Here is a 24,178-nt window from a genome sequence, read left to right on the forward strand (position 1 = left end):
CCAAGGATTTGCTAAAGAATGAGGCTGTCAACAGTCAGAAGAGGCAGTGGCAATGAAGCTGCAGCTTCATTTTCTTCATTTTGAGCTGCATCTCATTTTTATTAAATTGAAGAGAAAAAGTGCATGTAAATTTGAGGGATTTTCAACATACAACCCATAATGTTGGTATTGATGGCAGTGGTGAAAACGGTGATTATCCTTGGCTCTGGCTTCTCCATCCCTTTTCATTATTGTGTAATCAAATGTAAGCTCCTTGTTTACATATTCATGTTCTCTTTTTTTTTTAAGTGCAAATCAGTACAGTATTAGTTTTTAGTTTTATAGCAGCTTCCCGGGTTAGCCCAGGGAGCTCAAGCAGGCGTGGGGGAAGAACCTTCCTTGAGATCCGTGGCCCTTTGTTACTTCTGTATTTGCAAAATGCAACCTGGGCTTGAGACTCGGTCCTGCCGCTCTAAGTCTGTGTCTCTCTGTTTCAAATTGATTTTGCTAACTTGGCCACTGGAGAAATCACGGGGTGCTCGAACTGCAATCTCGGGAGGTGTTCCCTGTTGGCTGTGGCCTTATGCAACAGCCGTGTTTGCTCACAATCCAAGATCAATAGCAGGAAGAAGGAAAGATGAGTGTATTTCTGAAATCCCCATTCCTCCACCATGGGCGCAGTATAGATGTGGAATATCAAATCAAGTATTTCACCGTTTTGCACTTTTTTTTTTTAAACCATTGGGATACTGGCAGTAGTTTTGGCTGCATTTCGGGTTTATTTTAGTAGTTTTGTTAATAAATGGATTTGGTTGTGCAGTGTACTGGCTTATAGGAGCTTGGAAGGAATTAAAAAAAGCTGTATCTCAAGCTTTTAATAACCAAATTCTCTTGTAATCTTACGAGGCCCGTGGCAAGTAGCTCAGTACAGGGTGGAACGCAGCGCTGCATCTCCTTGCAGTAAGGCAGCGTCTCCGGGCCCGTGGGGCTCCCGAGGCCTTTGCGGGCCTGGGGCCGGGCTCTGCCCTGAGGCTTCACCTCCTGCTCGCCAGGACGAGGTTTGAAAGCAGTAACTGGATGCTTCATGTGGCGGAAAAGTCGGCATCCCAGAATCCGGGTTATCTCCCCTCAGCCTGGGCTGCAGAGCGGTGCCCAGGCAGCCTTTTTTCCCCTCCTCCCATCTTGCCTTCAGCCCGCCGGCTGCCCCTCGCCGTCCCCGGGTAACAGCGGAGGCTGATGGCGCCGCGGGCCGGGGCAGGAGCGGGCCCCGGGGTGGCGGCAGAGGCCGGGGGAGGCCCGGGCTCCGCGCTGCGGCCCCGCCGGCCCGGCCCAGAGGCGCGACTGAGGCGCCCGATGGGGCAGCGGGGCCGGTCCGCTCCGCGGGGCCCCGAGCGGGGAGCGGCGGCGCGAGCCAGCTGCAGCGCCCCCCTGCGGGAGGCTGGTGAGCTGGCTCCCCCCGCCGTCGGTGCGAGTGGTTCGCTCCACTCCTCCCTCCCTGCGGGTGGCGGTGGCGCGTTCCGCTCCTGGCGCTCGATGCGGAACTGGCCGGCCGGCGCAGAGCGGCCGGGGGGCGGCGGCGGCGGCGGCGGGGCAGGTGAGCGGGGCGCAGCGCGGCCGGGCGCGGGGTGCGGCCGCCCGTGCGGACCGGCCGGCCGGCGGCGGGGTGCGTGTGCCTGCCTGCCTGCACATGGCAGAAGCGGGGAGCCTGCCCCAGCGCCGCTACGCCTGGCTCGGGCAGGGCAGCGCGGAGCCCGGCCGGCGGGCGCTGCCTGAGGTGATCCGCGCGCGGGCAGCTGGCGGTAGGGCCCCCCCCGCCCGCCTCCGGTTTTGCCGCAGCCGCCCGGCTGGGCGCCGTGGTGATGCCCGGGTAGGGCGAGCCCTCCCGCAAGGGCGCTGCGGGAGGGGACCAGAGGTGGTGGCCCGCCGCTCCGGGGAGCGGGGCGGGCCGGGCGCCGCTCCATCCTCCCGGGGCTCTGGCTCCGGCGGGTGCTCGCCCCGGTAGCCCGCTGTGCCGCGCGGCCGCTGCGGGCGGTCACCGCGGGGCTCTGCCGGCAGCCGGCGGTGGCGGAGCGGTCCCCGGGCGGGAACGGGCAGCAGCCCCCGGGGGGGTGTGTGTGGGGGGGTGTCGCTCGCGGGTTTCCAGCCGAGCAGGGGACCGCGGGGCGCCGGGGCTGGCCGGCCCTGGAAATGGCGGCGTGGCCGGGGAGGGGGCTCGGCCGGCGGCGGGTGCGAGGGCGCGGGGCGCCCGGCGGGCAGGGCCGGGCCCGGGCCTCCCGGCGGCTTTTCCTCGGTCCCTGCCGGGAGGAAGCGGGCAGGACGGTTAGGGCAGGTACAGGGGGACGCAGGACGGGGTGATCCCCTGGAGAGGGTGGGTGCGCGGCTTTGCGAAGGGATTGCTGCGGTGATGGGACTGGAAAGGTGCTTTTACTTCTCGGTTTGCAAACGGCAGATCCTGTTACTCCCCAAGACAATAGAATAGGGAATCCACTTTACGCTAGGCAATTTCTTATGAAGTAACCTGTAAATCAAGAGCGTTTTCCCCTTGGAAAAGGGTGTCACCACCTCGCTGCGTTGCTCACTTTTATTTTCAGGCGGAGGAAGGGAAGAAGGCTTGGTCTGCGTTACTGTTTGTGTGGAGTCACGATAAAGAAGTGCCTAGAGAAACGATAAGCCTTGGAGGAAACTGATTTGTTGCCTGGCTTTCCTCTCTCCCTTTTTTCCCTGAACTCACCCATATACCACACTGTTTTCTGGCATACGCAGAATAAGATACGTTATAAATTCGCAGCACCACAGCCATGGGGTAGAACTGTGAATCTGGCAATACGTTGTGCTTTCCCCAGGCAAGCCAGCCATTTTCTCTACATTCAGTGCAACTCTGGGTCAGCGTTTCTGTTGGTGTGCTCTCAAGTGTCCTTGCTGTGCTCTTTGCAGCATCGGTTATCTGCAAAAAGGATGTTACTGGTAGACAGAAGCAAGGGGAGGGAACGTGTATTGTGGTGTCCTGAGGGTCACGTAACCAAACCAAAGTCATCCAAATATAGCTTATTTGGGAAGTGTCTCCATTTTTATACTTGATACTGCTGGAACCTTGGGAACTGTTTTGGATGGGCACAAGAAGTACTTGCTGTTTTCAGCACTAATGAAAATCTGCAATCCTGACACGTCAGAGAGAGCGCCTGAGACATCTAACATAGCTAAAACGCAGTTTTTGCAGGATCTGATGTGGCCATCCCCTCGTAGCATGTTATGTAATACTGAACTGATCGATCATTCCAGCTATAAAATAGTTCTTTTTGCTTTACTGTTGTATCGTTAGAAAATACAAAGCTCTTGGACCCAATTTAATATACTGTGGAATTAATTATACGCTCATTAAGCATCTTACTGTGTGTTTAATAAAATGCAAAATCATCAGCAAGTCTCTAGAACACTTTTGTTTGAAAAATAATATCACCTTGTCTGCACCCCAGGCTCTTGTACATGCCTGTCCAGTGGTGCTGCAGTTGAATCGCAAGGCTGGACTTCTGTGTTTTTACCAAATTAACATCTTTCAAGCTGTAAGCTTCAGAGTCCTACTGCATTGGTTTCCATACCATTACTGTTTTTAAAACAGTCCTAGTTTTACTGAATGGACAAAAAGGAACATGCATGGAAAGAATGTTTTCCATACAAAATGCATAATATGGCCAAGATACATTTTGATGATGCATGTGCTACATGCCAAAACCATGAATGGTGGTGAATCAAAGGCTGTGTAGCAAGTAGCAAAAAAATAGGTCTTCTGGTTTCAAGTTTTCACAGAAAAACACAGAGTAAATATTCTAGAGGGCAAACCTCTTCTTCAACCTTGATACCATTCTGTAACTCTTTTGAAAGCAGACAGGGTGTGTATGTAATGAAGTCCAACTTCAGTCTGTTTCAGAAGGATTTTGGAGAAGGAGAAGTAAAAGTTTCAATGATTTTTAACAGTAAGCCTTGCCCACCTAGCCAAAGTAGCTTTCTAGTTTTTAGAGTATCAGGACTGATGGTTCAATAGAAATGGTAGAGCTATCGGTGCGTCTCAAGTATTACTAAAGTGCTTGTTCATATCATCTTCCTAAATTAATTTAATGTTGGCTTTGATTTTATCTGGTTTGGGGTGAGGGGCACAGAGGCTCATAATTTTTAGCTTTTTCCCTCTCACCTCAAGCTGTATCAAATATTCAGGTTATGTGTAGGCGGGATGTACTAGCCATACTTCTGGAAAGATGTTCAGTCTGGTCTATTTAATATCTTTTGCAATAAGTCAGTTGAAAAGCCAACTATTTATGAAAATTTCTGGTATTAAATTAGCAAGTCAGAAGTCCTGCTGAATTCTAAGAGGATACATCTCTTCACAGTTTTTAATTTACAGCGCTTGAGCTAATAGATTTTCTCTGATACTTCTGCCCAGGTGTGTTTGTTAGAGAAATTACTTTCTTTTTTTGGGAAAAAATACTGTTAGAGGTTTAGTGCATGAGAGTGGATAACAAATGATGTAAAACTTAGCGACTTGGCTGTCATTTCACGCTGTAGTTTTTAACTGGGTGGGTAGTGCCATCATGGCCACAAGACGGAAATTGATACTTTTTTGTGAAAACCAAGTACAGAGTTGAATGTTTGACTTACTTTCCATTAGGAAGGAATCGGAGACAGGCAATGCGTATGTTACAACCCAGATTAATTCCTGCAAATGTCCTTTTGCTCTACTGTGCCTGCATTTAAGATGCACTGCATTAAATTTCCGGGCGGCACCTTAGCAGAAAGGCTTTGACGTAGTTATTCAACGCACTAGTAGAAAATACAGAATGCAGCTACTGATTGGGGATTTGCAGCAACGGGGAAAGGATTTAGAAACAAGAATGAGCGAGCTTGGTATGCAAGATTAATATCACTTCCCCAGTTTAAACGATCTCCATCTATCTCAAGGTATAAATTTTGATGAAGGAAAAGCATCGTCAGTGACCTAACGAGACATGAAGTGAAATAAAAATGAGCAGCATGAGGCATCAATTAGAAGGGAATGGTTTTTAGTGTGATAATCTGTTAATCTGTGGAATAATTGTGGTATTTCTTTTGATGACGGAAGGGTTTGCTGCTTTTCCTTCTCCACCTCAAGAGCTATGACAAACTGTTAACGACGACCTACTGTTCGCTCTCTGTAACTGAGCCTGTGTAATTCAGCTGGTCTTTGCTCTGTTGTCTGAGCTAGAAAATAATTTTAGAGCGATTAGATTCTCTGTCACTGGAGGCCTTTAAACCTGTCACGACCACATGAAAATTACTGTTGATGATTGAGAAACATGCTCCTGATTTGTCTCTTGGGGCTAGAATAACTGACTGAAACCCCAAACCCAGTAAAACTCTGAAGAAACGACCCACATACTGCCAGGAGCTCCAAAATCTCTTTATACTGGAGAATGCCCAAATGGGGAAGCTGTGCCTTTTGGTGCCCAGAAACCACTGGATCGTGAGAGGTTGTGTTTACTTTTAATCACTGCTACTAGCAGGACCCTTGCAGTGATTAAAAAGTTCAGAAGCGCTGCTTGCATATGGCTGAATTACCTATGCTGAGGCAGTTCTCGTGCTGTCTTCCTAGGCATCGCAGTTAAATGAGACTGTTGCATTTCCAGGTCCCTGTGAGAAATAACACATCAGTGTAGCAGCAAGGAACAAAGTTTCATGGTTTTCTCTTTCTTCCACAGCCTTCGATATTTCACAGCGGCGGCAGCCCTCAAAAAAGGGCTGGTCATCATGTTGCCTTTGATGTATCCTGTAATGTTTGTCAGATCTCTCCTTTTTGGTTTGTTTGTAACTCATTTCTAAACAGTTGTTCTAAGTGGTATTTGTGAGAATCAGGAAATTAACCTTGTTTTTTTACACAGGGGACGAAGATACCCGGATTGACAGTAACGTATCTGATGACCTCCAGGAACTGTGTGTTATCTTTTGAGCAGAGCAGCTTTTTTTTTTTTTTTTCTTAATCTGTTCCTTTTCTTTGTCACGTCTGCGAGTTCAGCGCCATGGTTGTGTCCTGCTTCCCTATATATTCTAACCAAATTTCCCACTATCAGTATCAAATGTTTGGTCGTCACCTTAACCCGTAGCTGTGACACCAGCTTCCCTGGATCTCTGCTTGCCTGGGTATATTGTACTTGCTCTGGAAAGGCCCTTGTGGCAGGAGATGGGGAGTTCTGCCTCTGCATCAGATAGCAGGGGGAGTGCTGTTTTGTGATAAAGATGATTAAGAATTGAAGGTGTTCACCAAAATTGCTTCACCCAAGAGCACTGAGCCGCTCTGCTGCCGTGTCCATATCTGTTTCCTCTTGATAGCGGTTAAACTGTGCTCTGCCAGAGCTAGGAGCTGCGCGTGCTTGCCCCTTCCTCTAGGCCACCTCGTCTCTCCCTTATTTCTCTCGTCAGCCTTCAGACATACCCGGCAGGTGTTTTGTTTTCCCTCCCTCCTTTGCCGTGGCGACTGCCGACGTCAAGAAGGTCCCCTCGGGACCCCTTGTTCTGTCGCTCGCTGGCCCTAACAGTTGCTTGAGGTGGTTCCCATCCCTTCTTCGCTCTGAGCTTGCTTCCTCCGATGTTTACATGGGGGTGAGTCTGCCAAACACGCGCTTCCCACGTCCCAGAGCTCTACAGAGAGAAAATGGGCTTTTACTCTCTGCTTTCTTTTCAGTTTCGGCCAGCTGGTACTATGATTTACCACCAAAATTAATAGTAGGATCAGTTCGAGAGTGGGAGTTTCTGATTTTTCACGGTGTTGATGAAGAGAAGGGGAAGGCGTATAGAGCGAAGGAATAACAAGGCAGGTGGCACACGCGGGGAGACAGTTGTTCAAGGAACATGTGGATGAGGCATTGTGGGACACGGTTTAATGGGCATGGTGGTGTTAGTTGATGGTTGGACTTGATGATCTTACAGGTCTTTTCCAACCTTAGTGATTCTGTGATTCTGTGACAGGCTTCTAGGACAAGACAAAACAGATGTGAGGCTCTGAGTACCAGTTCTGTTGTGCTAACAACAGCCAAATAACTGGATTATTTCAAGTGCTTCTCTTTATTTTCCGGTTCTCATTATCCTGAGCAGTGTTTCAGTGTTTCCACGCTGGTCGTGAGCGTCCCGCTTTTCTGCCTTAAAAATGGCTGGAATTTATTGTCGGGATCCCGGTGAGCCTGTGGTTTGTCCCTGTGTGGCCCGTCTCCAGGAAAGAGAGTTGAATGTGCCTGTATGTGGTGGTGGTGATGCCATGAGCGATGTCACCTGTTAAATGAGTAGGTGAATAGCTTGAAACCTATGTGAGAGGGGAAGCCGCTCATCGTTGGTGCTCTCCTTGCTCTCTGCCTGCGGTGTGTCTTTTCTGCCTGCGGTCCTCTTGTACAAGGCTCTTCTCTGAGCTCCTGGCTCAGAGCTGCTTGCCGGGGCTGGGGAAGGCACCGTGGCAAGGGAGAGCACTGAATAATTTAGCAGTTGCAGCTGCATCCAGCAGTTCTCTCAATTTAAATGCCACATGCTTTGTTGTTGTCTTGTTAATTTTTTATGGCTGTACATTTGCAGTGGTTGGCTTTCGGAAAAAAAACCTGCTGGTGCCCGCGTTATGGGGACTGTGGCCTACTTCTCCAATGGGAACTGGGCAGAGGGCTGGGAATGGAAGTGTCTCGTGGGCGCTGGGGTCTCGGCTGCGCTCAAAAGCAGTGAGGAAGTTTCTCAGCTCAAAACTTGAGCCGAAAGTAGTTCTGTTTGGAAAAGAACGTACTGCCGTAGCGGTTGCAGAAGGTGAGGATAATTTGGTTTGGGGACTTCGTGTAGGTTTTGAGATTTTGGGTTGCCTTCCCCCACCCCGCTTCCTTGCCAAGCATATGAGCGGCTGATACTGGAGTTTTGAGGATCGGTGAAAAGCTGATGAGGTAGAAATAGATGAGAAGGCTCTTGTATTTTGTGATGGTGACGTTGCACGAGGAGGGCAAAAAAAGGACGGACTTGTAAAGAGTGAAGGGCAGGGAGCCAAAGCTCCTGTGTTGCTGTTCTCTCATGCAAATCTCTGGAGATTATTTTTAAATAAAAGATGAATTTAAATTCAAATGGTGTAGAGCAGGAGAACTGGCTGGGTTGACAGAGGGTTTTTATGCTGGAATTTATGTCCTGTGAGTAGATGGCGAGTAGTGCTCTGCATGCCCTGCACTACAAGGAGCTGTAGGGAGGATCACGAGAGGGGTGTTTCGGGCAGTAAAGGAAGGGAGGGGAATAAGGTCTTTAACCTTTAGATTGAAGTGTGAGAAATGAACGGGGCTGAGGCTAAAATGTGTCATCTCCTTCCTGTTAGCAAGTAGAATACTGTAAAAGTGTATGCTTCTCCTGCATTAGTTTACTGTTGATGGTTTTCCCCAAGAGTGTAGTAGAATAAAATGGATAACAGTATTTGCATACCGTTCTTTCTCACATGCTTATCTCTCATCCCTCATTCAAGGCCTCGGTCTTGATTTTTCTTTTTTTTTTTTCTTTTTTTTTTTTTTTAAACAATTGGTAGATGAACGTCCCAGCCACACGGTTTTCAAGTACCTGCTGGTGGGTACAGCTGCGCTTCTGTGGGGCAGGTACTGCTGGGACCACTCCTTTACATTTGCTGCTGCCTGCAAGTTCCCGTTAGGATCGCACATTTGCGTTGGCACGCTTTGCATGTCCTTTTTGCGCAAGACTAAAGGAGCGGCTGCAGCGGGTGTCAGCGGAAGCATCCTGCCTGTACCTGGATAAGCGGATTTTGTCAGCTGCCGTTGGTACTCGGCTCTCCGTGAGCGATAACGACTTCTGATACTTGTAGGTATTCGTGGATATGGAAAACCTCACCGACTGGGAGGCGTTTAACATGTTGCAGATACTACGCTGTCGTCTAGCTCGGGGGCCCGCAGGTGCCAGGAGGGGTACGCTTCAGCGTCGGCTCCAGGCGGTCCTTGTGCCTGGGCGAAGCTTGTTTGTAGTGTGGGCAGCGCAGGGAGCTTTGGTGGTGGAGTGCTGCAGCTGCTCTATAAATAGACCTGACAGGCTAAAATCTAGGGACTAAAGATTGGGTTGCTATGGAGATTGATCTGAATCAGATTACCTGTGGGTCTGTTTTCACAGCATGTGCATGTGTGGCGACTGCGTGGTCTTGCATGTACAGCAGGCTGCTTTAGCCAAGCATTTGGCTGACGCAGGGGGGAGAGAGGAGGCAATGCCAAAGGGCCAGCATATGACAAGGGCTGAAGGGCCAGCGTATGGCAAGGACAGGGAAATCTGTCACTATAGCGACCGAGAACCTGAATCAGTCCAGCTTCACTCTGTGATGCTGCAAAAAGGTTCCTGTCTGTGTGGCATGATACTTCTGTTTGTGAACTAATTCTGGTCATGTTCAGTCTATTTGTCGGCGTCCCTCTCCGCGCTACCTCCATTTTGCTCTGGAAGACTGATGAGGAGGCTAAAGATGTTTGGCTGTGTCAGTACTGTTTTCAGAAGGCAAAGAGGTAATATCATTCTATAGCAGGAAAGGCAGAAACCTTTAAATTGTTACCATTCTTCAGAAGGGCTTCCAAGGATGTCGTCTTGTATTACCAAAAACTGTTTTCATGATTCATTCTCTAATTTTCTTTAATCTTATTTATTCTGTCTTTCCCTCGAGCTTTATGAATAGATGGAAAGTGGAAACAGTTGGGATGCATCTGCTGTTTTATCCGTAAGGAACTCTTACTGACTCAAGTGATGAGTGTGCTCCAGGGAGGATGCTTTTAGAATCTGCCTGCAGTCCTGTTCTCTACTGGGTGATTTCTTATGCTTGGAACTATCCCTAGGCATTTCGCAGAACCACACCTATATTATAGACTAACCGTACTAGATAAATATGCCATTGTCTGTTTTAGGCATGCTTGCAATGCTTTGAAAATGCCTCCTTTTTTTTTTTTTTTTTTTTTTGTGCCAAAACGCTAGTATCTTTTTAGGAGTCACAGCATTGGCATGCACTGCTGCTTTGCCAAGGTGGATGGTAACACACAAAGCAGCTGCACCAGTATAGCAAGTCCATCCAGGTCTGACTTTAGAAATTTTTCCATGTTCTGCCAAGCTCTGGAGAAGCTTGGCACTGTCATCTGTGTTTCGTGTGTTAGTAGATGCACTGTAGTATGTGGATAATAGGGGCAATGGGCTTCCTAGAATGTTGTGTATTTTTAAGTGTAAAACTACTAGCAGTGTTTAATATTAATATAGCTGTTAAGCAGAAAAAGTGTAAAATGGCTCATGTGAAATGGGTACTGCTTATCTGCCTCTTTAAAAGCATAGTACAAGCAAAAATAGTATGTGCTGTACCAGAGATAATGGCTGGAGTCACTTGAAACAGACTTGGAGGAAGAAATAATCAAAATTTCAGTGGTAAAGATTCCATAAAGATTATTGAAATGTCTAAAGGCAGGTCAAAGCTTCCATGAATAGTTCGTATTATGCTTCACACTGTGTTGGTTCCAGTTCTATGGTGAGTTAAGTGGGGGTTTCTGGCCACACAGGTGAGGTTGGCTGCTCCTGAGGTACTTGCACCTATTTCTCATAGCTTAGCAGATAGCTGTCTCAGCATACTCAAGGTGTGTAACGTGAGAAAATGAAACATAAATCAACCAAAAAGTGGGCATTGAAACTCCTGGCCCTATTTGTGTTTGTTTCAGCTTTCAGTTTGGTCTGATTGGTATGGATCTTGAGTTCACAGTAAACAATGCACTAAGGTCAGGCATAGTGGCTATAGATCTGAACTGAGTACAGACTGTCTTGGCTGAGAATAAATAGAAATTCAAGATGTTCCAAGGACGTTTTGGAACTGAAAATTTAGTTCCTTTTGGACATGGCTGGAAATCTGGTCTTTCGCAGGGCAGGATTTCAGCGAACCAGAATTCATGTAGCTTCTGTCCTGTAATTCCTGCTGTCTCCTTCACAACTTCCTTTTTTTTCTCTCAGAAATTAATGTCCCACTGTATGCTTTTCGCTCAGTCAGTTAATAAATTGAATTGTATGACCCTGATTTATATTCTAAAGGTATCCATGCACTGGTGAACTGTACGGTATGATCCTTGTACCAGATAAAAGCTGGAGATAACAGAAGGTGAGGCCTTTCTGGTACCATCCTAAACTACGGAAGAGCTGTAAGGAAAGCAGGGCTTAACATCTGCCTGTTGGAAAATAATCTGCTCTCTTTGTATCATTTTTTCAAGCAATGATTTAAATACCTGCTGACTATCATACAGTTGAGTGTAAGGCTGGCCTATCAATGCTGGAAGCTTCTGTATGAGGAAAACGACTCTAAGTGCGCTAAGTTGGGTTAACAGTTTGTTGTGTTCAAGTTACTCTTTGACTAAATGACTTTGTTCCTCTAGCTTTGTGTCCAGGAAGAAAAGACACTTTTAAAAAGACTGAAGACTCCAAGGGGTAGATGAGAGAGGGGTGCTGCACAATTCGTGTTTCTCGGGGCTAATGCTGGGTATCGGTCTGACACAGATGGCTCTAAACCGATAAAGTCTGCTGCAGTTCTTCCGTGCTACCATATCTGTTCTGTGGTGTGTGCTTTTCATGAGAGTGTATGTGTTTATATAGACTTTTATTTCTGGGGGGACTTTAAATTGCAGAATACCATGCAGATTGCCCTCTTAAGAAGTTGTGCTACAACCTAAAACGTGGGTGTTTGGGGAATTTTGAACTGTAGAGTAGTGCCAGTAATAGAAGTGTTGTTTTCAACACTTTTTTGTCTTGAGTTACTGGTAGGCTGTGGGTTAGTGCTGGCTCTGGCCTTTGTCTTTACGTCTAGGCTACTGTGCCAATTTCTACTAGTTCATGAGTATTGCTGACAACTGCTGCAGTACGTGGGTAGTGTTAGTTCTCACCAACCTGTTCACCATCCATCTGAGTGCTTATTTAAATTATGGTGTTCTCTGATACATGTATGTGCAGTATGTTTCCATGGTGGCCTTCACTACTTTATTTTTCTCCTTTTCTTGAGTTGAAGTTATAGTAGGTTTCTTCTCAAGTGCTGCTTGAGGATTCAGCCTTAAGGGGCTGGTTCCAAGATGTTTGCAAAGAGAAAGCACACTGCAGAAGACCTTTTCAGAAAAAGCAACCTAGAGTTAAGCAGCTTGAGAGAGAGAAGAGGCCATCAATGTCAAAACCTGTACCATCTCAGAGTCAAGATAATATCTCAGTTCAGGTCCAAATGCCGACATGAAAGAGGAGAAATGGAAGTATCTCTCGGATCTCTTTCTGTTCTAATGTACTTAGTCTGTAAAACCTAGGAGCTAGAGGAAGGATGATAGCAAATCTCTGAGAAAGAAACTACTTTACATCTTTATTGCCTGTAGAGAAGGTGTCATCTGTAGTTCTGTCATCATAATATGTTCAATCAAATTTTCCAGATTCCCTTAGCTGCTCGCTCCTGCCTTTTCTTTGTGCCTGCACAAGCATTTGTGTGGCCACTTGGTGAACCAAGTCGTAGACATAACCTAGTAAAAACAAAAGCGGCAAGGGAGGAGAAGGGAGGGTGTTAGTTTTAGTCCGTATCAATTCCACAATCTGGTTCATCATGTAACTGCACGAGCACTTCTAGCAGCAGAGAGGAGGGAATGACACTGTCCTGAAAGCAAGCTTTTGGCAGACAGCGAGAGAGAAGCAGGACTGTGATGCCTGTTTGTGTTGGTTTATACAGATCATCAGCTGTGGTGTCTGATGCAAGCAGGAGTAGGCAGGTGAGTTCCAGCAAATATTGATCTAATGCTCTTTAATTGCTGTCATCAGCCATTACTAGACCTCTGAAGAAGCAAGAGATTGAATAGGGGAAGGCAAAAAACCTAAACTTTGTTCTAATTCTCTACCTTTTACTCCAATCCAGCAAAACTTCATCTTTCAAAAGAAAGCCTTTTTCCTCTTATGTCTCACCGTAATGATGGCCTTGTAAAGAATAAGTAGCCAAGTAAAGGGGACTCTAGAAGCCCCTGCAGAATATCTGCATCAGTCTGGTCTCCCTGTCTTGCAGCAGAAATTAGAAATCTCGGAAAGTGCTCAGATCTTTTTTTAAAAAACTGACAGAAACTTTGGTGTATGGCATCACTAAGATGCAGCTTCAGCCAATCCAGGGACACTGGAAGCCCTGCATATGTTCCTTGTACTGGTCTGCTTGGATACTCTCTTGAAAATTTTATGGTTTTGATGGAGGTCTTCATACAGCATACCTCGCTAGCTCCTTTGCAGAACTGTGGGAAAGATGTGTAATGAATTGCAGTCATGAGGTGTTCTCCAGGCTAGAGAATAGGAGAAAAAACACAGGGTATGGACAAGTTACTGAAAGGTAAGCTAAGGTTCTGGTCTTCTAGCCTCTCACTTACTCTCTAGTCTTTGCATATGTTTTTACTCTATTGTAAATGCAGTTTAGTTTCTCCACCCTCACTGAGGGGTAGGATTGTCTCTGTTGTAGAGGAAGAACATATGTTTGGTTACCACTGAGTGGCAGAAGTTCCTCGAAGTCATACTTCTAGGTTACCTCGTGGTAACTTACTCCTACGTCCGTATCTGTAACTGAACAGTGAGTTCCTTAAAAAGTTCTGGGTAAAGCTATTTGGAAGGAAAACAGATAAAGTAGTTCTTCAAACTGAAGGCAATAAGATCCACTTGATCATCCCAACTCCATCTTGTTCCTCTCATGTTTATCTACACCAAGATATTTGCAGAATATGTTGGATCAAGAGGTGTTGCAGGACAGATTCTACAACGTTTTCAATAATATCATTAAAATGAAGAAAGAGGAGCTTTGCTTCCTGTGTCTGTATTTTCTCTGTTGCTCAGAGAAGATAATTGATAAAAGTATTGCAGCTCAGAGAAGGTAATTCATAGTGCTGTCACTTAGGAACCTACAGCGACTGTAATTGAGGATCAACTAAAACTGTGCCACAAAGTCTTACAAAATGTGGGGTTTTGTGTGTGTGAGGGCTAAGGTTTCTTTCAGTTTATTATTCCATACTTAATACTTACTGACTAGTATGATTTTCCTTTTTTGGTAAATTGTATACATACTTTTTTTGTGTGGTTTTATACTTGCTGGTATTCAGAGGGCTAATGAATAAAATTCCCCAACTCTGTACCTGGAATGTGAGGGGCTGGCAAAAAAGCAAGTATGATGCTAAACTTTGAATGAGATTGCGAGATGCTGACAGTTACCGTGCCTTTAACTAACTTTTGGTTGTGAAGTAGTGAGAAACATCAAGAAAATTACCTAATTTTGCTGAGATTTACAGGTTGTTAGTAAATCTGTTATACTTTTATACAAATAAAATCTAAACTTTATGCTGCAGAACTGAAAGATTTTAGTACAGTAATAATAATTCTCTGAATTCTGTGATAGCCTTAGGATGTAAACATGAACTGAAATTGAAACCTTACTCTGAATATGCCCCAGAAGGCAATCAGTTCAATTCTTTTAATATAAAATAACTTTATTAATGCTTTCATTGATATGTTCAGTAAACTTGTAGTACAGTTTGAGCATCTCTGATTTTAGAGTTTCCAAGAACTTTCTGTTTCAGAAAATTTCTGTTTTCAGATTGTTTTCAAATGTAGGAAGGGAACGTTGTAATATGGCACTTGAGTACTTTTTAGGATTTTTTTTTTTTTTTTCCTCTCTTTCATGAATTCAATGAAGTATGAATGGTGGGATTGGAAAGAACAATTTTACAGTGCTTACTGAATTCTGGGTATCTGTTAAGCATAGTTATTGACAGATAACAATGCTGCAGTAAAATACCAATTGTGCCAAGAGGATTTTTCTGTTATAAAAAGGGCAGAGAAAGTAGCTGTAGGAGGCGTGGGCATCAAGAGTAAATGGTGAAGATACACAAGATAAATGGACTTGAATAAAGTAGGGGAAGGAAACAGTATGATTTACAAGAAGCACTTTTGCAGTTGCAAACTGCAATTCTATAGAACTGCAGTTCTGTATCTTCACAGAAAAAGTGTTAGAGATTGCAGTCGTTGGGGATTGTCGAAATCATCTTGCTCTGGACCACATCCAGGTTTGGGAGGGTGAGGTGCGTTATATCAAATTGGACTCCTCTTGGTATTACCCCTTCTATAGTTATTCTGTTTATCAGAGAGATAAAGTTCAGGTTGCACTTTTTTTCTTCAGTCATGTTTAACTGTACAGAATTGCCAGTTAAAGTTCCTTTCCCAAGGACTGTAGGAATCCCAGGGATTTGCCTAAACAATACTTTTGCCTCAAACTATTTAATGAATAGCTCTTTGCCAGTGATATGATTCTTTGTTTGACTGTGGTCTTTCTTGAGATCCTCTTGTACTTTTTGGTGTGGTTTTCAGCTCTCTCTGCTTTTGTGGGCTTGTGGTTGTGGTTTTATACTCATGAAGAGCGAGATCTGTGGATGGCCATGACTGCACAGAATGCTGAGGCTTTTTGGGAATGTAGTTAAGGTCATGAAGTTGCTTATACATATTTGGTATTCCCGATTGTGCCTTTGACACTCTTGCTTTGTTTGATTGTAGGTTGGACTTGCTAGACAATTCCAAGCAGATTCTGTTCCCCAAGGCAGTCGATCACGGCTGACGGGATAACTGACGAGTGGATCGATGAACAGAAATTCACTGAGATGACATAGGGACGGGCGTCCAGGACAATGGTGCAGAAAAAGAAAATCTGCCCTCGGTTACTCGACTATCTTGTGATCGTTGGAGCCAGGTAACGTAAAAGAGTCTCAGCACTGCTTTTGCTTGGGCAGTAGAGTGGGGATAAATAGCCTAGCATCCGTTGATGAAGCCTTGCTTGGTGCTGGGGAAGTGCTGTCTGGAATACGTGCAGAATGCTACCATAATGGGAGCATCTACTTGGGCCAGGGCACTTTTTGATAGGTACTAGTGCAGCCAAAGTTTCTTAACTTGCAGTCTTTAGACTCCTTTTCAAGGGTCTGCAAAGGGTGACTAAGAAAAGCCAGTTTATTTATGACTCTCTGGTAGCCTGTGTGTCTGAACTTCTTTGCTTCTACTGGCATCAGGATAGAGGGATTCACAAACTGAAAATACGGAAAGCCACATGCAAGTAAAATACTGGTTTGGGGTTACTTTTCTAGCTTTTGAAGTGTGGTTTGTAAACTCAGTTTAAAAAAAAAAAGTAATCTGGAACTTGCCTTACTTGGCTGTTTCTCCCTCTAATACTCATTTATCCTCATAGGAATGACATGAATGCTTTCTTTTTTTAAAGTCTTATTAATTATCAATAGATAAAACATTATGCTTATTTACTTAAAGCGTATATGAAATGTGGGGTTGATATGTGTGCTGTTTGTCAAATAGACAGGTGCTCAGTAAGTGTTTTTCTTTATTCAAGTATTATGCAGTAACTTTCTGCCAGTCTATTTAATGGGTGTATTCCAAAGTCTATTCTACTTTTGTTTCTAAATATCAGTGGTTTATGTGCATCAGCCTGTTGCTTTACCTCCCACTCAGAATACTTTGAGTGCAATATTTAAATAGGTTAAGTGGAGGAAGTGACATAATCCTAAGCAATAATTGTTTTTATTACTGTATTTTATGGACATAATAATTTAACAGTTCAATTACTTGTTATTGTCTGTAGAAAAATAACCAAGTTTTCCATATGTATGTCACCGACTAGGGAAAGAAGGAGGAAGAAATGTTAATTGCCTCCTCCAGTGACACTTATAGTGCCTGATGTTCTCACTAAGAAATTTGCTAGCATCACTTCTGGACTCCTACAGTTCTCTAGCTTTTTGCTGGGCAGTGGTAGCTAGATTGCTAATGCTCAGAGGTCTATTGTCTTGTTAGGCACTTCAGCAAATGCCTATGATAAGAAGTGGAGCTGACTGAAGTAGCTTCTACTGCAAAGTCCTTAGGAGCTCCATGTGGCCTTTACCGTTACGTCTTGTTATCCACCGTGCACAAATAGCAATGCAATGCCTTTTGGAAGTAGTCCCTTTTATTAGATGCAAATTTTCTAAATGTCTGAGAAGACTCTGGGTTTGTAGCTAATATTACTGCAAAGGCATGAACTGATGATACGTTCACTGGTACTTTGTTGATTTTTTTTTTTTTTTAACCATTTACTGCCAAATAGACTCCCTAAACAGTACCAGCATTATTTGACATTTCTTCAGCAGATGATGCATTAGCTGTGTCCACTAATATATAAAAGCTTTTTAGGGTTTGGTTTTTCTTTTTGTACAGTATTTCAGTACTTAACTGTACAGGCAGTATAAATTTTGTTACCAATTTATGCTTTATTACTAAAGTGTTTTTACTTTTTCTTTAATAAAGTATTAGTTTGAGAGAATTAGTCAGCAGAGCTATTTACACCAGTGATTTTCTTTTGTAAATTACAAACATTCTGTTGCTATTCTTTGGGTTTTCTCACCTCTCAGATAAGAGAAAAACAAGTGTCATTTGTATTTTGAAATGGGCAAATCTAAAGTATCAAGGTGAGAAAAAGTCTTGTATGAAATTCTGTAGAGAGTGATGGTGGAGCCAGGTCTCCTACATCCCGTTTAGTAAACATAACACTAAATGCTAATTACTTTACAAAATGGTGAGAGATCAGACTTTATAGCAATGGGCTCAAACCAAACAGAGGTTGTTCTGGGGCCATATTTTTCTTCCTTCACTATGTGGATCTCATACTATTTCTTTGGCAGTTATTCAGTAATTTTCATGGAAAAGCAGTGGTAGGAAAATAGTTCATACCTTGAAAAAATCTGTTCTTCTGGTGGAAAATTAGGAATAAACAGTATTGCCTTTCTGTCTTTGTGTTCCATTAGTGATTTGTGGTACAAAGGTTGGTAAGCCACAGTGTTGAATAGGTCTGCGTATTACTACCCAGCTTTTATAGTAGCTTATACTTCAAATCCAACTTGAAAATCAAACACAGAAATATATATATCTATGGTTGCTAGAATTTGTTAATGAAAATTTTACAGATGAGGTCCATATCATTCCACCATTTGTCTGAGTTCTTTCCTAGTAAATTCTTGTTTTTCCCAGTTAGGAATTGATACTGGATTTTCTCATTTAATTTTTCATCTTGTTCATAAATGGCTGAAATCCAGGGGGTTTTCACCTGACTGTATATTTAGAGAGGGACAGTGTATTTCCTACCCAAGTGCTGCCCAGAGACCTGTGCCGTTAAATTTGTTTTGGAAATCAAAATCAGGGAAATGTGACAATACAATGTTCTCCTGGGAACAACATACTCCTGAAAGTCCTTTTCTTACTCAGATTCTAACAGGTTCCTTGTTGGGCCTTGATAATGATGGTATAGACTTTTTTATTTAACCTTTCTGCAATTGTGGCCTTGTGCTAGTGATTGAGCATTGTGGCTAGTGACTGAGAAGCTGCGCTTTACCTGGATAGTTGTGGAGAGAAGAAAGAAAGATGAAGCTGAGCCCACAGGCTCCTGACATGTTAGTAGGGAGATACCAAAGGTTTTTATTGGCATTAGTCAACTATGTATGATTTTTTTGTTTGCTTTTTTTGTAGGCAGCCAAGTAGCGATAGTGTTGCTCAGACTCCTGAACTGCTGCGGCGTTACCCTCTAGAAGACCACGTGGACTTTCCTCTGCCGCCTGATGTTGTGTTCTTCTGCCAGCCAGAAGGATGCCTGAGCGTGCGGCAAAAACGCATGAGCTTCCGTGATGACAATTCCTTTGTCTTCACACTTACAGACAAGGATACAGGTGTCATTCGCTATGGAATCTGTGTCAACTTCTACCGCTCCTTCCAGAAGCGAGTACCCAAGGAGAAGGGAGAAGGCACAGGGGGGCATCGAGCTCGGGAGGGACAGAAAATCCCCAAACCTGGGGATGCATCTGCACCTCAAGAGGAAGTGGGCACTGAGAGTTCGGAGAGTGGTTCTTCACTGCAGGCTCCAAGTACAGAGTCTACCCCAGATGTGAATCGATCACCGCGCAGTAAGCGTCTGGCCAAAGGCAGCCATCGCTCTCGGAACAGCACTCTGACTTCTCTGTGCATCCTTAGTCATTATCCCTTCTTTTCGACCTTTCGTGAGTGTCTGTACACCCTCAAGAGACTTGTGGACTGCTGTAGTGAGAGATTGTTGGGCAAGAAGTTGGGGATTCCTCGTGGGGTGCAGAGGTATGTTGAGGGGGATGAAAGAACTTTTTCCTCTCACTGTTTGTGTCCAGGGCTGCAATTGTCTGCACGGCAAATTGTGGCTACAGGTGTGGTTGGAGAAGCAGCCACACCAATCAATGGTTGACCTTTTTGCTCTTTTAACCCAGGATCACGGTAGGAAAATGAAATTTTTGTGATGATTTCTTTAAAACTTCTCTGTCTGATTCTGTAACCTGGTATGATTTTCATTTCTGATATGCCTAAGGAGGCACTATCCTGCTAACAACTGACTGAGCATGATCTTTTCTGAAGCTGAGCACTGATGTTGTTACTGTTGCTATGGCATATAAGCTCTGTGGCAGCGTACGTAGGACTGATTCTCTGGCAAATTAGAAACAGCCAAGAAATAACAGAGAGAATTTCCACTTGGGGCAAGAGGGAAATGATGAAAGTGTGCTTAACGAGCTTATGAAACAATCTGAACTTCAGCGTGGGAGAGAAAAGACTAGAGAAGCAGGAATGGCTGAAAGAGATCAAAGTACAATATTTGAAGGGGAGAGGGAGGAGAGGTAGAAAACAAAGGAGTTGTTTAGGAAGCATATGGGAATGGGGGTTGGTAACAGCAAATTAACAGGAACTTGGTGTATTTTTAATGTAATGTAGTAATCTCACATATCTGCTATTTTAATGTTGAGTATGTAACAAAAGCTGTTGCACTGTTGGGTACAGAAGGGACAATGTCTTTATGTATATCAGTCATGGATGTATATCTGTGCTACTGTGCCTGACACCTACATTCCAGGATGATATTTTCCTTTCCAATATGCTAATTGAAAAGAGAAAATATAAAATGAATCGCTGGAGAAGGAGGGGATTATCTCAATAGTAAGAGGGATGGGGCTGTGAGATAGCTCATAATGCAAGTTAAGTAGCTTGGTATACTCCAAATTAAACTTGTCGAAAGCAAAAAATGACAGGACATCTATCATTTTCATATTTATAAGCTCCTTACATTTTGCATGAAAGGGGAAGTCTGTCCCGTTCACACAGCAGTAGCCTACTTCTTGGGTTACTGCCCTGGAATAGTTCTAGGAGAGTGTCCTGGGCTTATGACTGATGCCTGCATTAGCAGATTTATCACCTGAATCCACTGACTGTTGGGGAAAAAATGATTCTGTCAGAACAAAACATTTCCCCCCCTCCCCCCAAAAAGGAAGTATGTAATAAGGGAGCTTATTTTGTCACTTGGTTTAGTCTGATAATTACTGAGGCAGAAAAAAGCTAAATTTCATTATTTTCCTCAACTCTGTGAGCTCATCTGATTTTTGAAAGGGGTGCTAAAGTATTCCAGTGTTTGAATGGCATGTGGTATTTGAAAAATTTGCTCTTGTTGCACATAATTCTTAAGGAGAAGACCTGAGTGACACATGATGAGGGGAAAAGAAGGAATGCTGAGCGTACGCCTCTGGGAAAAGTAAAGCAGCAGGTTTGAACTACCATGTGGTTTGCAAGCTGTGACCTGGAAAAGTAGCGTAGGTTTGAAGTGGTGACAGAATGAAGGTGAAACTGAATCCTTACAGCTTGCAAAAGGTTGAGCGTGCCTGTTAACAACCTAATGTCCTGTGCATTACAAGTGGCTGAAGGAAGAGTGGAGGATGAGAAGCATCACAGTTCCTGAGAGGTGTATCACTTACTCAGCATATTCTCAAATTGGCCTTCGTTAGACCCCTCCAAATTTCTCTAATTTTTCTTCTTTTCTGAAGCCTCCAGTGTCATCATCTTTTTTCTTTTTCTTTAATCTTTTTTAAAGTTGTGAACTGTAAGGTGGAACCTCTAATTTGAACCCATACCATTCTAAGGGATCTATTACAGTAACTGAAGATATTTATCAGGCTGAAGTTTTTTGCAGAATGGCTACAGCAGCCTTCACTGTGCTGCAACATTAAGGGCTGAAGCGGACAAGCCACTTTGCTTCCCTTGTCAGACCTGGTTTCAAGTTTTGAAGCTCTGAAGGCTCTGAGCAATGCTGTACCTGCGTTTTGGCCAGCCCGCCTGTGAGCTACAAGTTTGCAGATTGCTAGCTTAGGGCATGGAAGAATTACTGCTTATTTTGCTAAGGTACCTAAATGCTTTCTAGACAGCTTTCAGAAATTTATATTCTCAGCTGAAATGCATCCACTTCTGCCATGGGTTATTCAGCTCTTAAGAATGATACAATGCAATTTAGGATAGGATGAGAAAGAGTACTTTCTCATGCCAAAACATCTGGGAGATCTTGATGTGGCATATTTTTATTATCTCAGGTTTAGTTCCTATTCTTGCAAAGGTTTGTAGGACTGCTGGAAGCAGAATCCTGCAGTCTATCAGTCTGCCGCAATTCTGGATGAGATATGAGAGTATCCTATGTGCATGCTGAATTTCAAGCACCAGGGCAATGAGAGATCTTCAGAGATCTGGACCTAACTGAACCCTTTAAGTGAATGAATGAACTCTCAGGTGGAATTGACATACTTGTGTGGATTCCTGCCACAGAAAGATTTATACTTCCCCACAGTGGTTGTTTCAGTAAGCTTAAATCCCTATCTTCCATTGCTCTGTGTGACCAAACGTTTGTTAGCTGCATCTTTTAATTCTTGGTGGATCTGCCCTTTCCCTGGAAGAGCCTTGCGGAATGGCTGCCAAGTGAAGCTCTTGGAGTATTAACCTTGTTGTTCTCCCTGTACAGGGATACAATGTGGAGGATTTTCACAGGCTCCCTCCTGGTGGAAGAAAAGTCTAGTGCGTTGCTACACGACTTGAGGGAGATTGAGGCCTGGATATACCGGCTGCTCCGTTCGCCGATGCCTGTTGCTGGTCAGAAGCGGGTGGATGTGGAAGTCTTGCCACATGAGTTGCAGCCAGCTTTGACCTTTGCTCTTCCTGATCCATCCCGCTTCACTTTGGTGGATTTTCCATTACATCTGCCTTTGGAGTTGTTGGGAGTGGATGCCTGTCTGCAGGTGCTGACCTGCATCCTTCTGGAGCACAAGGTAAGAAGGGAAGAGTTGGTCTTTGATAGGTATGTAGGAAGCTCTGCCCTCTCCAAAACCAGGGTAGGCTGGATGTGTAGAGCAGCTGTCTCCTGCACTGCCTGGAATCAGTTTGTCTGCGGGGAGAAGGAATAGCTCCTTCTGAGGTTCCTGTTTTGAAAAGTTTTGCTCTGACTCAAAAAAGCACCTGAAGCTTGTTTTCAGACAGATTAATGGAAGGTCATCCAGTTCACAGCCATCAAATCAGAGGCCTTCAGGCTGTGATCTTTGTATACCCCTGGGGGGAGTATTAGAAGTGAATGGTTGCTGCAGTGCTCATGCGAGTTTCTTTGGTTGCAGGTTGTATTGCAGTCCCGAGATTATAATGCGCTCTCAATGTCAGTGATGGCCTTTGTGGCTATGATCTACCCATTAGAGTACATGTTCCCAGTGATCCCTCTGCTTCCCACCTGCATGGCCTCTGCAGAACAGGTGCGTATTTTTCCTTTATTGGGCTTTTGCAAAGGATGTTTCTGCCATGTCTGAAGCTTATATAGGAGTAGTCCTTGTTTCCTTCCCCGCTGTTTTCTCAGGGATTGTGGCAAAGTCTGCCTTGCAAAGAGCATTCTTCGACCACGACTAACCGATTAAATCGGAGGTAACACCACTTATTTAGGATATCTTCAAAGCAAGCTTAGTGAATAGTATGATTCAAAGCAGTAGTTCACGGTAGTTCACAAGCAATGGACTAAAAGGCCATAGATCCACAATATTATGATGAGTATTTACCGCCCTCCCAATTGAGTATTAATGTTTGTTGGGGAGGGTCCAGAGTAATATTTAAGGATGCTTGAAGGGCTCTTGATTCAGAGTTTAGAAACTATTGACTGAAATTTATTCTCCTCAGAATTATGAAGTGTCGAGTTACTTCAGCTGGGAGCCTGGGTTTTACCAATAGTTGGCTCTCTGTAGGAGCTCATTATTTTGCCCGGAAAGACAGAATTCAGGCCATCTTACTATTCAGTGCTATCCTGCAATGGATGCAGCAGGTTTGTTCTTGTACTGCCGCTTGGAGGTGACCAACAGTTCTAGATTTAAAGAATAAATTACCCCCCCAAGCCACTTGTCTCAAGCTTCTCCATGCCTTCCTGATTTAAGCCTTTGCCCTCTGCTGATTCCCTTATCAGAAGCAACCTGAATTTCCCCTTAGGTTTTCCATGTACATTTGAAAAAATGTGTCCATTTCTTCTGCTTCCTAGAGATGTTACTGTTTTGAAACCAGATTACCATTACAAGGGTAATTTACAATGGCAGAGACTGATGGTGTATTCATCTGTGACTTGCTGCTTCTCTAATTAGGGTCTTACTCTGAACATCTTTTTTCTTGGTCTGTGATGGATGTGGCAAGTTGTTAGATTAGCTAAGTTTTTTTCTGAAGAACCATGCAGCCGTGTAAATTACATGCCTGGAGGGGAGGCGGGGTGGGGCATGGGAGGCAGAAATTTATTTTCTTCTCAATGAAAATTGAAGTTCTCTGAGCAGGAGCTTTTATTCTTCTTCCTTTTTTTTTTTTTTTTTTAAATGTTTCTATTGTATAGAATGAATTACTTACTTATCAATGCCTTGTGTGTTGTCTCTGCTATAAACATACTGTAGTTAACAAATAAATATTTGGGAAGAACATGGTGATATCAAATGCAGATCTTGTCCTTATTAAAGTGTCTCTTTCTCTCAGTTGCTTCTAGCTCCTACACCTTATATCATTGGTGTTCCAGCAAGTTTCTTCCTTTACAAACTGGATTTTAAAATGCCTGATGATGTATGGCTTATTGACCTGGATACCAATAGGGTAAGTGGTGCCCGTAAAGACTTGTGGCTTTGTTTCCAGGGAACTGTGCACTTTCATCAGTGTACCCACTGAGAATTTAGGAATGCCTGCCTTCAGTCTGCCTTTGCAACTCCCATCTTGAACTTTAGGATTCTGTTCCTTGTTGTGTCTCACGGTCCCCTTTTCTTTTGCTCATTCT

General features: G+C 44.2%; 1 protein-coding gene across 36 annotated transcripts in view; it reads left to right on the top strand.

Moving 5' to 3' along the window:
• The first annotated feature begins 15,680 nt into the window (after window positions 1-15,680).
• The window catches only part of MADD (MAP kinase activating death domain), a 60,296-nt gene continuing 51,798 nt past the window's right edge, over window positions 15,681-24,178 (top strand). For 34 of the 36 annotated variants that reach the window (XM_059819185.1, XM_059819184.1, XM_059819189.1 and 31 more), the window contains exons 1-5: window positions 15,681-15,742; window positions 18,550-19,164; window positions 21,869-22,172; window positions 22,512-22,643; window positions 23,887-24,000. In XM_059819185.1, the coding sequence (XP_059675168.1) occupies window positions 15,681-15,742; window positions 18,550-19,164; window positions 21,869-22,172; window positions 22,512-22,643; window positions 23,887-24,000 (1,227 nt within the window). Of the gene's footprint in view, window positions 15,743-18,549; window positions 19,165-21,868; window positions 22,173-22,511; window positions 22,644-23,886; window positions 24,001-24,178 lie in introns of those variants that run through there. The other 2 variants (XM_059819220.1, XM_059819209.1) reach the window with 1 other exon arrangement.

The sequence above is a fragment of the Gavia stellata genome, chromosome 7 (assembly GCF_030936135.1).
Source record: "Gavia stellata isolate bGavSte3 chromosome 7, bGavSte3.hap2, whole genome shotgun sequence".
Lineage (NCBI taxonomy): Eukaryota > Metazoa > Chordata > Aves > Gaviiformes > Gaviidae > Gavia > Gavia stellata.